This window comes from Trachemys scripta, chromosome 15 (assembly GCF_013100865.1).
Source record: "Trachemys scripta elegans isolate TJP31775 chromosome 15, CAS_Tse_1.0, whole genome shotgun sequence".
Lineage (NCBI taxonomy): Eukaryota > Metazoa > Chordata > Testudines > Emydidae > Trachemys > Trachemys scripta.
The window spans coordinates 24304535-24318958 of record NC_048312.1 but is presented as its reverse complement, the minus strand read 5'-3'; the positions used below and the strand labels follow the sequence as shown (position 1 = coordinate 24318958).

At 46.0% G+C, this 14424-nt stretch overlaps 1 protein-coding gene across 2 annotated transcripts in view; it reads right to left on the bottom strand.

Moving 5' to 3' along the window:
- Positions 1 to 7469: 7469 nt before the first annotated feature.
- SPRING1 (SREBF pathway regulator in golgi 1) overlaps positions 7470 to 14424 on the bottom strand; it is a 15724-nt gene continuing 8769 nt past the window's right edge. For both annotated transcript variants that reach the window (XM_034791143.1, XM_034791142.1), the window contains exons 3-5: positions 12086 to 12237; positions 10673 to 10786; positions 7470 to 9365 (exon numbers count right to left, since the gene is read on the bottom strand). In XM_034791143.1, coding sequence (XP_034647034.1) covers positions 9282 to 9365; positions 10673 to 10786; positions 12086 to 12237 — 350 coding nt within the window. In that variant the 3' untranslated portion in view covers positions 7470 to 9281. The remainder of the gene's footprint in view (positions 9366 to 10672; positions 10787 to 12085; positions 12238 to 14424) is intronic.

Sequence of the window (14424 nt, the reverse complement as noted above, 5' to 3'; positions counted from 1 at the left end):
TTACATACAATAGTTTAGTTATATATTATAGACTTATAGAAAGAGACCGTCTAAAAACATTAAAATGTATTCCTGGCACGCAAAACCTTAAATCAGAGCGAATAAACAAAGCCTTGGCACACCACTTCCGAAAGGTTGCCGACCCCTGCTGTAGACAGTGACACAGCACAACACCCATTTTACAACTCCATTTGAAGCGCTCCGGTAACTCCTAAAACTGCTTAATGTCTTACACAAAGTATACCTGAACTGGACTGACCAAAGCATAAACTACTTGATTTTATTTTAGTGTCTGGAGTCACCGAATGTGGGGACTCTTTGGAGAAGCCAATCTGCTCTAGCTTGTCTTTAATGAGCCTCTGATTTTAACACTATAACTACTACATCTGAGACACCCTCATGACATGAACAAGGTGTCTTTCAGTTCACTTGGATTTAGTGTCTTGGGGGAAATGCTTGAGGGTGGGAGTTGAATTGTTTCCACGCTGGTGCTGCTCAGCACTGGAGCTACATGGCCTGCCCCATCATGTCCTTGACCTTGGGACACAATGTTTTTTGTTTTGCCATCCCTATTTGCTGCACTATCCATTGTCCCTGCAGATACTCAAGCATAGCATGGGGAGACCTGATCAATATTTCTTTGTTGTGCAGCTCTGTATTAACTACATCTCACTTTCCTTTTGACAGTGACACAGATCACATGCTGCCGCTGCCATGAGAAACAAGAATTTTGGAAAGCATATTCATTATGTTGCTGTTAAGAGTGACAGAGCATGGCAATCTCACCCTGACTGGGTTACCTGAAAATCAACATCTCCATCTGATTAAGCAACTACCAGCCAGTCACCTTCCCCCTCTAACCTTGATGTGGCAGGGCTGTGACAAGTGCACACAGCATGACATCAAAAACATTTAGTCTGTCCTCACAAATAGCTTAGTTTGTTTTAATGGCCTGGTCCCTTGCAGAATTTCTATCACGAACCTTAGTTTTCAGGAATGAATCTCTCAACGGTTTGAAATGGGATCAAACTGAAAATGATGCCAGGGAGAATCCAAGTTCAGTCTAAAGCCTTCACCACCCTACCCAGCCAAAACGCTCATTAACTTTCAAAGGAATTTGGCCTAAGTCCTGTCTTCTGGATTTGGCCCTTAAACAAATTTGACCCATCAAGTCATTTTTTTGAGTAGTAGGACCCAAAGACCTATTATTAGGGTCAGAAAAGTGACTTTGTATAAGTGGCAGCTTATTTAACAGATCTGCTCTTGGTGCGTGTTCCAACGACCTTCTTATTGAGTGACAATTTAATTTATTCCAATTAGCCCTACAGAATCGGCACAGAACTGAGAGAGGAAGCTGGCTTTTAACTTGATTAAGCTGCAGAACTAACTTAGGTCTCAGTGGTGCCACCTCTTATCACTTTATTGTGAGTCTTATGATAGTTGGTGTTTTTCCTAAAGCCCTAGTTTCTGGAATCAGATCATTACCTGACAATCTCAGCTTTCCTTTAAGAAAAAGATTGTAGAGAAAAGATTGCAGAGAAAAGCTTGAGACTGTGAACCTTAAATGCTCCAGCATCAAAATGCAAATAAAAAGAAATGTTAACTTTTTAAAAAAAATCTTATGATTTAAGTCAATCTCATGAGTTTTTGACTCAATTATTGAATGTTCAGGTTTGGTAATACTGAGCTGGATTTTATTCTGGCTCATGTATCAGCAGAATTGTTAACTCATTTCCAATTGCATAACCTTTATGATGGGTGATTATGTATGGTCCAGAAAGATCCTCCCATGACTCTCCAATCCCAGTTTGGGTTTGTAGGACAGGCAGTTCAAAAAAGCATCTTTATCCTTGTACACTGAGAGAGACTTGCTCTGGAGTCACCAAGACACAGAAATCACAAACCCTCGTGATAGTCTTACACAGTAACTTTTCACCTAAAGCTGCAGTTACAAGGAAGTGGGCCGGCTCCAGGTTAATTGTTTGTAAAGCTCCAACACCAAAAGAGCTTTTCAACTGATCATTCGCAAGGACTTAATTCAGGTCTCATACCGAGTCCTTCGCCATTTAAAAAAATATTGAAATAGTCAAGTGTTGAGAGGAGCTACTGAGCCCACACCGTGCTTTGTGCCCCCCCATGTCTTATTCCCTTTACAAACAAACGTCCTACAATAAACCATGCTGGCATTGAGCCAGCATCTCCCAACCAGAGCCACTTCTTTCTCTTTTGCTATCTAGATGTCCTCAGTAAGATGCAGAAAGAATAGGACCTGTTGACCCTGAAAAAATAAGTGTAAACCCTTCGGGGCAGGGTCCATCTTTTTGTTGTATGTCTGTACAGGGCTGAGGGGCTCCCAGGGTCTACAGAAGTACAAACACTAAGATCCACATTCTGCATCCCATCCTACCTCAGAGCACTGGCAGCTGAGCTGCTGCTTGCCTGAAAATACTGTGGACGGTCTGGGCGCTGGCAGGTTCTGTAGATCCGACAACATGATACTTTTGCATCCCACCCTCAAAACAGGTGGGTGGGTGAAGCCAGTTCAAAAGCACTGTGCTTTTAATGCTGGCGTGTACTGCCTGACACACCAGATCTAAGAGCAACGGTGGGAGGAGCTTAAAGCAAAGAGAAAGAAGGTGCAGCCCAGCTCCCCATCTCAAAAGCAGAAGAGAGCCCTCCATCCTTCCCCTATCTTGGAAGAGCAGAGCTCCCCTCATGCAGTCAGAGCACCCCCTCCTGTTTCAGTCCTTGAGCAGTAGAGGAAATACCTGATAATTGGGGTGGGGAGAGGTAATGAGCCTGAAGGAAAGGCAGAGAAACCAGAGAACAGAAAGGAGACCAGGAAATAAAGGAATGGAAAGAGTAGGAGCAGAGGCACAGCACTCCAGTGTTCTGGAGGGGGAGAGGACCTAACAGGGCTTGCCTAGGCTCAGAGTTGCACCTCTTTAAAGGTGTGATTTTAAACCACTTTAATTACACAGATGCACAAGGCCCTCTGTGTGCCCGCTTGTTTCCGTTAAAACAGAGCTTATTGGTGGTTAGCTTAAACTCCATTAGAAGCAGGTTTAAACTGACTTTAAATAAGCCCCTCTTAGAGCAGAATAAGAGCATCCCTGCCGGGGTTTGCACCAGTTTAACTAAACTGGACAAGGCCTTGGGCAACCATGACGCAGAAGCAGGCTGCATCTGAACTCTCCTTTTGCCAATCTGAGCCCTGCGTATACGGCTGCACAAGTGGGTAGAGGGGACTCGAAAACAAAGGACGCTCAGAACTCACCAACTGTCCTGAGGCAGGTGATGGCTGAGGGGGGCTCTGCTCTCCGGTCCCCTCCTGACAGCTGCTTTTCTCAGATACCAGGGTGTCACTCTTATCCTGGTGCTGCCTGGGTCCAGGGCTGGGAGCGCTGACTACGTCTCCACTCTCCCTTGCTGCCCCACCTGGTTGTGTGGAAAGGGGCAGCTGAGTGGTTGTCCCCTCCCCCACATTTGTCTTTGCACTAGGGCAGGAGAGAATTTTCCCAGCCGTGTTCCCGCTCTCTGAGGCTGGCTGCCCCTCCTCCATGAGGCTCCTGGAGACGGGGAGCAGGTCTCAGTAGCCCACCCACAGTGACAGTGTGAGGAGAGAGAGAGCAAGAAAAAGGCGGGAAGGCTGCCACCAACACTTGACCATCATTGGTCAGAACAGGAGCTGGGGGCGGGACTCCTGCTGGTCTCTCTCACTGGGATTTGAGCATGTCCACTCTTAGCTTTACTCCTGGAGCTGCGTCCCTGTGACTCCTACTACAGCCCTGCACGAGCAGACAGTTCTGATTAGCGTTCGCTGCACCGAATCAGCATGGGACTTTCAGTTGCTCTGCAAAAGCAAATCCACAGACTGGCTCAGTATTGCAGACTCAGCCCTTGCTGCCTCCATGTTGCAGTGTGCACACAGTTCAAGTCAAGGAGACTTGTGGGCATGACAAGCTCTAAGAGACAGTTATACTGGCAGTTATCTGTCAGAAGTAAGAAAGATCGCCTCAAAGTTACTCATTGGGGCTTGATCGGAGGGGTCCATTTGTCATTACTGAGCTGTTGGCAGTTTGCTACGTAGTGCGATACTCTCTCTTTTGTTTCTCCCGGGGTCCGGTACTTTTCTTTATTACAGTGGTTGTGAACTGCCTCAAACCAGTGACTTCTCTAGCTCACCCCCTACGTATGACAACACCTTAGCACGTGGGTGAAATGTTAAAAACCCAAGCAGCCTTAACTTTTTGGGGGGTTTGTTTGCCCTTTGACTACGGTACTGTTGAAGAACAAGCGTTGGCAATACAGGAAAAATTGCACATTTTCTTGAGGAACATTGATCACCTTTGTCCCCTGCACTCAGAAAGTGTTCCTGTTTTTTGCCAAGTGAAGTTTTGTCTCAATAGCTCAAAGGGACACATGCCAGACTTTATCTTGAATGGGAGAATACCAACTGCTACTTAAGTCTTAGAGTAACCTCTGTTGGCTGATCAACGGTGTTACAGTGCTGTTCGCCTTAGCCTGCCTCCCTGGCAATTGGTCTCAACAAAGGCTGACCGAAGTAAAGAGGGGACAGAGAAAATAAGAGGCATGTTGAAGTTGATTACTCATAACTGCCATGGATTTTTTTAAAAAGATACTGTGATTTCAAGTTTATATATGATGCAAACTATGAACTGCCCAGCCAAGTATGAAGGAGTTTACTTGCTTGTTGAAGGCTGAAGTTGATTACTCATAACTACCGCAGGCATCCTTCATTCTAAAGCCATTTTAATCTCCTTGCAAAAATTCGTATTTCCAACCTCGCTGAAGCTGTGGTTTATAAACTACACTAGCTGCCATGTGAGTCAGACTAGTGCAATGTTAGAAAGCACAATACTGTATATAAAGTGCAAGTTGCTAAAAGCCAGAAGTGTGTGGTTGGGAGTCCTTAGTAATAAGAGACAGAAACCAACACCATTTTGCCTTCTGTTTTCCTTTCATCCCCAGCAGATGAGGCTGTGGGATTTTTTTTTTTTTTCCTTTTTCACTGCCTACAGTAGTTTCCCACTGAGGTAATGGGAATGCACAGGGCCCTTTTTTAAGATTCCCACAATTTATTAAATTCATTAACCCCTTGGAGGTTACTCATTAGGGGAGAAAGGATTCTCCTCCCCCTAACTTGCCAAGATTGGAGAAAAAGTATGCATGCAAATTTGATATAGGGAATTGGCACAATTAGACTGGAACTGAAGGAGCAAAACAATTAGCCCACCGCCAAACAAATCCATGAGCTAAGTACAGAAAAAGCTCAGAGTCAGCAAAATGAAGAGGGAAGGCAAAGAGAGGGTAGAAGGTTGTCAGAAGTAAAAGGATATTAGTTAGCAGTTGCTGTATCTAGTGCTTTATAGTCAAAGCTTTACAAAACTACTGCAAGGGTCCAGAGCCTAAAAACGTATCAATAAGGGAAGCGGAGTGATAAATTTTCACTGTAATACACTCAAAATACCTAAGAGACTCAGTGAGACTGAGAGGCTAGAATGCTAAAGCCATGGTCATCAAATGCTCAGTGAGGGTCCCAAGCCAGACTCTGTGCTTGCCCATTCACAATTTCATTCCATTAAGCTCAGGAGGAAAAAAAAAAGAGGTTCCACGCTTCTCTTCAGCCCTGGTCCCTGCACAGGAGTTTGTATAGTACCTTTTTCCAAGCCATCACTAGCTGAGGATTTGCAGGAAAGCAATCGTGCACAAGCTCTTCTAAGCACAGGACAAGTTTTCCAGGAATCTTAACTCTGCTTAGCTGATTGCTTTGGTAGGTAGAATCACTAGATCTCATATAATGGGGCTGCCACTTTCATAACCAACATATAAAATTTACAGTCACATGGTAATAAGTTGATACTTCAAATGGAGGAAGGACAAGTTTCTGGCATGTATGACTATGCCCCACTGCAGGACTTTCCTGTTGGCACTCAGCTACCTCAACAATCAGATTTCCCAAAGGAGAAGAAGTTTCTGTGGGCTAGCTCTCAAACTGCCTTTTTCAGACCATTAAGAGAAACATGTTATTTCTCTTTATGGAATGGGAAAAAAAATGGTTTCCTGTTTGCCCGCACCTCCTTTTCTTGATTATAATATATTTACCTTCATTGTCACTTCTCACCCTATTGCATTATCTGGATTTATTGTTTTGCTACATCTACCTTGTCGTACAAGGGCACAGACTAGGAAAACAAGTGAGGTTTTAAAACACATTAGCTAACTTTTTACATACCCTTTCACCCCAAGCATAGACAGGATTTAGATACCTTTACAGACGCATGAGCTGGACACGGTACCCCCAGAATTGACAATGGCCAGCTAACACGTTTCTAAACTCCACGTATTTCACTAGTCTAGACAGGGTCCAAGAGATTCCCCTATGGTTGTATAGGTTGAGCGTTTCTTACAATTTCCTACCACCGCCATTCTACCAGTGATATCAATGATAGGGGGGGTCTAGTGTAGACAAAGCATTAGAGCGTTTTACTACCACATTGAGTTTTTAGGTTAAACAATCTAAATAGGAAGATACGGAAGAGAAAAATGCCAGCGGCTGGTGGTGCCGCATTGTACTAGGGCTGTACTGGAGTGGTTGTGCACTTGTGGAAAGTGTTAAAATACAGCTCAGCATAGACAAGGCCTTAGACAAATCTGACTGTCCTCTCTGAATAAAACAGGTTGGGGGTGGTACAGGGACAAAGCGCCAGACAGCTAATGTGATCTTCTTAGTGTCAAAGAGGGTATCTCCTTCGACTTCATGCTCCATTAAATCTCAAAGTCCTGGTCTACATTTGTTTGCTGGCATAGCTATGATAAGGGGTGTGATTTTTTCATACTCCCAACCAACACAGCTATGTAGGCAAAAGCCTGAGGCTAAGTATACACGACAGATGCTATCAGCACTGCTACAGTGCTGCAGCTCTAGCACTGTAGGGCAGACTCTTGCTACAGTGACAGAAGGAATTGTTCCATCACTATAGTAAATCCACCCCGCCCCCTCCAAAAGGCAACAGTTAGGTCAATGCAAGAATGCTTCCGTCATCCTACCTGTGTCTACCATGGGGGTTAGGTTGGCTTAAATACATCTCTCGGGGTGTGAATTTTTCACATCTCTGAGTAACGTAGCTAGGTCAACTTAAGTTTTAGGTATAGATGCAGTTAAACTGGCAACACAGTCCTTTTGCCAGTATAAGCTGCATCTCCACTAGGGGTTCTGCCAGTATAAGTATATTGGTCCAGCTATATCTGCCCATCAGTGGGCAGCTGCCATGCCTAGGTACCATGCTTCTCCAAGCCCACCAAAAAGCACAGACATCCAACTTTATGTACAATGATGTTTCTTCCTGCAAGTTGCCATAAGAGGGCAGCAAATGGGAGAAAGGATGGTGACCGGATAAAATTCTGCTGTCAGAACTCCATGAAATACAAGTTTTTAAGACGTTCCATAGGACTTGCTGGCAGGGACATTTTATTTTCCAAGACCTTATCTCATTTGAAAACTTTTGGGAAAGGATGAGGAAAAAATGCAAGTGAGTTTTCACAATTTCACGTATTAGAGATGCCTGGTAACTTTTAAATTCTTGCTTATGCCACATGAAGTTTAACTATAAGCACAACAGAACAACCTGCAATGGGCTAAAGAATATTTTAACAAAGGGATGTCATAGAATACCGGCCACATTATTCTAATTTCTTAATTGGGTAAATTGCTTTATCCCAAGGGAGGAGTAAGAGGTATTGATTAACATACATGAGCACAAAGTCAGAACCATGGCAACACCCAAGGAGCAGATATATGGTAGAGGCAAGAGCAGAAGAGAATAGGAGTGAGGTGCTGTATACACCAGAACTGCCGCGTTTGGCTCAGTGCTAGGAGTCTGACTTTCAGGAAACATAAATTCTCTCAGCATTTAGAAGCACGGGAAAAACATTTCTCCCAACTCCCTTCTTTCAGACTGGCCTCACAGAGGCATCAGAAGGAAAGATTTAAACTGCAGCCTACAAGAGTGACAGGACACTGCAGGGGGAAATCAACACTGTGTTCAATTAGCACGCTAATTAGATTGAAATCTCAAACTAGAGAGTCCTCCAAGCAGCCAGGTCAGAACCCCATGCTGGAATGTCATTTATAAGCTGTTACTAGAAATACTGCGAAACTGGCCGCTAATCTAACTTCAGAGGAGGGCTAGAGCCACGTGTCCTGACATTGTAGTCTAATTACTTACATCATCAGGATCTCATTAAAACCAGGATCCCAAAACACCCCAGTCCTTTCACCTCCTGCCCCTGCACAACCAGGAGCGAAGCATTTTGGAGCCATGCTGGTGTGCAGTACAAGCAGCAGAAGCCTCAGTACTTCAGGCAAGGAGATCTGAATAATCAAGAGTTGGATGACTTACGGGTTACCCCGCGAGACTTTCTTTTGTTAAGCTTTTCTAACTAGGATGGCATATACATCCACTCACAAAAACACCCCAGCCCATGCAGAGCTCTCCTTTCTCTCTCATGTTATGGGAACTGAAGGCTCCATGAATTCCAGAGGGGACTTTGCTATGTCAGTTTAAACTGACACACAAATACTATGGTGATGGGCCCCAGTGCAAAAAAAAAAAAAAAAAAAAAACCCTGACAGAAGAGAGAGATGAGTTATTCTGGTCAAGATGAAGGATGACCTTTCTCCAGGATAATCTATGGATTGGAAGGAGTCAGCCAATGGCTACAAGAAACATCAATACTTTCAGCTATTCCATATAAACCCAATAAATAATTCATAGTTACATATAAAGTCTGCACCGTGGATGCTGAAAAGTCCTCCAGGAGATAAGCTCCCTAGGCATTATTTACCTTTTAAGCACAAAAAATCCCTCTTCATATCTACAGCAGTCGGTCTAAAGTCCATGTTCTTTGGGGATATAATTTAACTTCTATGTAGAGATGAAAAGCTGTATTATGCCCTTTTCTATGCTGATCTACAGACTAAATCCATTGCATGTATTCTAAATGGTAGCTCTTCAATTAGATTAACCATTCAAAGGATTCCCTCCCACCCATCCATGGCAGGTCTATCATGTTCTTCAGTCTAAATAGGAGAGATTTTCCCAAGAAATAAGTCCCAAGCTTAGACTGCAAATCACTCTGTTTGTCTTTGGAAATCTCAAGATGAGAGTTTAAGCTCTTGTACAAGCAGCTCTTGTCTTGCAGTTCCAGGCGCCAATCCTCAGTTTGTTTTCCCCATGTTAGTTCAGATTAGGCAGCTTTCAAATAGGCAGGAGCTCAGGGGGATACTCGCCATAGCAGTACTTTGCAATGGGATCTCTGTAGGTGTTTTCGTGCTGCACGCTCTGTTGGGAAGAAAGGGAAAAGCCCTTAGGGACAACACGTGCTATTAAAAAGCAGCTCTCCAGTGTAAAATACCTCATTCCCCTCCCACAAAGGGCAGATGGCAGTGGTGTTTATATGGCAATGGCTGTTTCACAGACACACCATCATAATATCTAGGGAGCAGAGCTAAAAAAAAATTGGTTGCAACATTACAACACACGGTCGCTGAACTGTAGCCAGAAGCTCCTTTAGAGTAAATACCCAAGCAGGCTGAAGTCACACTGCTCAAGTTCCCATGCACACATTCTAATCAAACTCTATTGAAAAAAACCAAACCAGACAAGTCAATGCTTGAGCGATAGGAGTGTATAGCAGAGGAACCTAGAGTCAAGACACTGGATCTCCCCTTCCCCAAAGCTCTAGAGACATTTGGATCTATCATCCCTCATTTATGGTTCAGACATCATCTCTACTTTGTAGTAGGAGCTCCTGCTTAAATACACCATAAGAAGGTGGGGGCATCACCTCACCACCATCTTCCAACAGGTATGGCGTTTGCTTAAAACAAGACTTCTGCTAACCAAGCAGGCTTGAAATGGTGGTTTTAATTATAGGTACCCAGCACTGGTTTGTGTATTTTTAACATAAGTTAAAATTTCTATAGTCAGTAGACTTTCAGTGATGATTACCCAGATGTATTGTGCTGTGAAAGAAACAATTTAGGATTGCTAAAGCTGCTGTGGAAACAGGCACACTAATGTACTTGGTTGGCCGCATTCCAGGCTAGCAGTCCCTTTATAGCAGGTCTCTAGTGCTAAGAACAAGTCAGTGTCCATTTCTGTACTGCTCTAGCAGTGCACTATGCCCCAAGTTTAGTGAGAAAGCTGCTCACTTATCTCCCAAGACTGGCTCCCAAGGACAGCCTAAACATGTACATGTGAGTGCACTTGAGCCCACACGTGCACATATAAGAAATATAGGGCTTCTGTTCACTACTGGGGTAAGTCAACCTAAGTTATGTCGATGTAGCTTAGGTCCACTTACTGCGGTGTCTTCGTTGCACTGTGTTGATGGGAGACACTCTCCAGTCGACTTCCCTTACTCTTCTCAGAGAGGTGGAGTACCGGGGTCGACTAGAGAGTGCTCTGCCGTTGATTTAGTGGGTCTTCACTAGACCCACTAAATCGACCCCTGCTGCATCCATTGCAGCAGCGTTGATCTCCCCGTAGTGAAGACAAGCCCATACATTCATAGCATCAACATCACCTTCTCAGATATTTTTGGCACCTCCCTTCCCTCCTCTACTTCACATGCCACAGCATCTGACCTGTGATGAAGTCCTGCACTTGGCCAAGCACAACTCAAAGTGATCTTCCACTGCCATGAAGAGGTTCTGGAAAGCGATAGCTGCCCGGTTCAGGAAACGCTCCAGGAGAAGTTGCTGAGAGAGGCAGAAATAATATGCACCTATGTAAGTTAGTTACGGAAAGGGAATGGAGAAAAGTGGATTTCTTTGTTAGCATACACTGAGAGTTTGACAATTAAGGTTACAGCAGAACAATTTCACCAAACTGTTCTTCTTACATTGTCTTTTGAAAGGTTTATTAGCAATGCTTTCTCAGTGCTGCATTTTTTAATAATAAAATTCAAAGTAGCTTTGGATTGTGCCTGCTTAATGGAATGTAGGGAAGTGCTGCAGTGCCAACACTCAAGGACCATAAAAGATAGTTGAAAAATGAGAGTTGGTCCTGCTTTGAGCAGGGGGTTGGACTAGATGACCTCCTGAGGTCTATTCCAACCCTAATATTCTAGGATTCTATGACTGAGACTGAGAGCCAGGTCCCCGCAGCGATGGAGTAGCGAGAGCAGAAACTGGTAGAAAGTAGCCCAGGGAAAGAAGATTTTGTTCCAGTTGTGCTGCCGAGAGATGAGGCAGCAACCACATGTTTCCCACCAACCCAGTGGCGGGATTGCCTGCCACTGCTAGGGCACTGAGCTGGAACGTGGTGGAGCAGGGTGGGCCCAGGCCCCCTACCCCCGGCCCCACGTGCAAGGCTGGCAGTGCATTAACCTTTAGGCAACATAGATAACTGTTGCTGTTTGCTCCATCCAGGAGGCTGAGGGCTATAAACTGTGTAATTGCTCTGCCCATGCCGAGCGGGCTGGAGGTCTAGCCTACTGCTACTTGCCCCAGCAAGGAAGCAGCAGGCCACAGACTGCTGAAGTGCTTCGCCCACACCCAGAGGGCCAGAGCCCTAGACTGTGCTGTGCCCTCCCCACCCCCCGCTGCCAGGAGGCCAAGGCTACCAGCTGACTGCGGGTGTCGATTCCTCCTTGTTGGAGATCTGAAATGATATCTGGGTGATTGTGCGGCCATAAGGTAGAACGGCTGATGGACACACCGACTGCCCAACGCTGCCAAGAGGGGGCCCCCCGACTCAGGGGGAGGATGGCTACAAATGGGTTTTTCAAAAATTTTCTTTCATAGAGAATTTTGAAATGTACTGCTCTCTTTCTTAATTGGAATGAAGAAATCTCAAAATCCCTTGCAAAATGGACTTTCCATCCTCCACAGAGCTCTAGCTGTTATTGTGGGACCATTTCTTACATGGTCCCAGCAGGCTTTCCCTGTTTCCAGGTCCCTTCACAACGAGCGCACACACTTGGCCAGCTGGCATCTGAGGATGTTCAGCCAACTGAACAGGGTAAGAACTTGAAAAGCAAGAGGCGCTCCACGCACCTTGTTGGGCTGCAGACAGCAGGAAACGCAGTACTCGTACACGCTGCAACAACCGTTGGGCAGGCAGCTGTCACAATTATAGAGCTTTGCACTAGGCACGTTGACGTTACAACAGCCGTTCACCAACACGTCCTTCCTTTCGCAGATGTAGCCTGAAAAACAGAGGAAAAAGTAGTAACATACAGAATCCACTCTGCTGTGCCTCCCACTGGAGCAGGGTCATGGCAAGCAATGGGGCTATAATAAGGAGCGCATGTACAAGATTAGGACCCTATCATTTGAGAACAGGCAAGTTTGAGGAATGCTGCTGTACACCAATGACTGATATGACCAGGTGGCCCAGCAGATGCTATTTGGAAATAATGAATCTTACGGCCAGTCTGTCTCTAACTCAATACTTTGTAGATAAATATAGTGAACTAAAATACATTCAAAACTTGCACTCTTCCAAATTTGCCACAGTGCTTTATTTTGGGGGGCATGGGTAAGGGTGGTTACAATAATTTCACCCCATACCTCTCCAGATAGATCACTGCCCGTCTCAATCTGAAAAAGGACCCTGTCACATAAACACACTGTTTAGTGATTGCAGTCATTCCTAGGAGCGATTGTCCCTTGATCCAACATACGCAAACTCGCTTTAATCTTACTAGCTTGGCAGAGTAGCCAAGCTGTGGCAGCACGAGCTGCACAAATCCAACAGAAATCCTGGGTCATTACTTCCGAGGCTAACCTGCACTGAAGTTCACCCTGCAGCAGCGTCATTGCTCCGGGCCCCATATTATCGAATTAAAGCTATCTTAGGCCTTGTCTACACTACGAGAGTAGTTCGATTTTACTTAAATCGAATATTTGGAATCGATATTGCAAAGTCGAACGTGTGTGTCCACACTAAGGACAGTAATTCGACTTTGTGAGTCCACACTAACGGGGAAAGCGTCGACATTGGAAGCGGTGCACTGTGGGCAGCTATCCCACAGTTCCCGCAGTCCCCGCTGCCCATTGGAATTCTGGGTCGAGCCACCAATGCCTTCTGGGTAAAAAAATGTGTCGAGGGTGCTTTTGGGTAACTGTCGTCATCCATCCATCACTCACTCCCGCCCTCCCTCCCTCCCTGAAAGCGCCGGCGGGAAATCATTTCGCGCACTTTTCAAGTCATTGACAGCGCGGACGCCACAGCACTGTGAGCATGGAGCCCGCTGCAACCATCGCTGCAGTTGTGGCCGCTCTCAACGCCTCGCAGCTTATCATACAGGTTGCCCTGAGGCAGATGCAGAAAAGTCAGGCGAGGAGGCTACGTCAACGCGGTGATGGCCTGAAGTGTGAGAGTAGCACAGACCTCTCAGAAAGCAGGGGACCCAGCGCCGAGGACATCACGGTGGCAATGGGTCATGTTGATGCCGTGGAACGGCGATTCTGGGCACGGGAAACAAGCACTGAGTGGTGGGACCGCATAGTGCTGCAGGTCTGGGATGAATCACAGTGGCTGCGAAACTTCCGCATGCGGAAGGGAACTTTCCTTGAACTTTGTGAGTTGCTGTCCCCTGCCCTGAAGCGCAATGACACCCGGATGCGACCAGCCCTGACTGTCCATAAGCGAGTGGCCATAGCCCTCTGGAAGCTTGCAACGCCTGACAGCTACCGGTCAGTCGCGAGCCAGTTTGGGGTGGGCAAATCTACCGTGGGGGTTGTTGTGATGCAAGTAGCCAAGGCAATCGTTGATGTACTGCTGCCAAAGGTAGTGACCCTGGGAAACGTGGAGGCGATCATAGATGGCTTCGCAGCGATGGGATTCCCAAACTGCGGTGGGGCCATAGATGGAACTCACATCCCTATCCTGGCACCGGACCACCAGGCCAGCCAGTACATTAACAGAAAGGGCTACTTTTCCATGGTGCTGCAAGCACTGGTGGACCACAGGGGACGTTTTACCAACATCTACGTGGGATGGCCGGGCAAGGTTCATGACGCTCGTGTTTTCAGGAACTCTGGTCTGTTTAGACGGCTGCAGCAAGGTATTTACTTCCCGGACCACAAAATAACTGTTGGGGATGTGCAGATGCCTAGAAGCATCCTCGGGAACCCAGCCTACCCGCTAATGCCCTGGCTCATGAAGCCCTATACAGGTGCCCTGGACACTGAAAAAGAACTCTTCAACTACCGGCTGAGCAAGTGCAGAATGGTGGTGGAGTGTGCTTTTGGACGTCTCAAGGGGAGATGGAGAAGCTTGATGACTCGCTGTGATCTCAGCGAAACCAATATCCCCATTGTTATAGCAGCTTGCTGTGTGCTCCACAATCTCTGTGAGAGCAAGGGGGAGACCTTTATGGCGGGGTGGG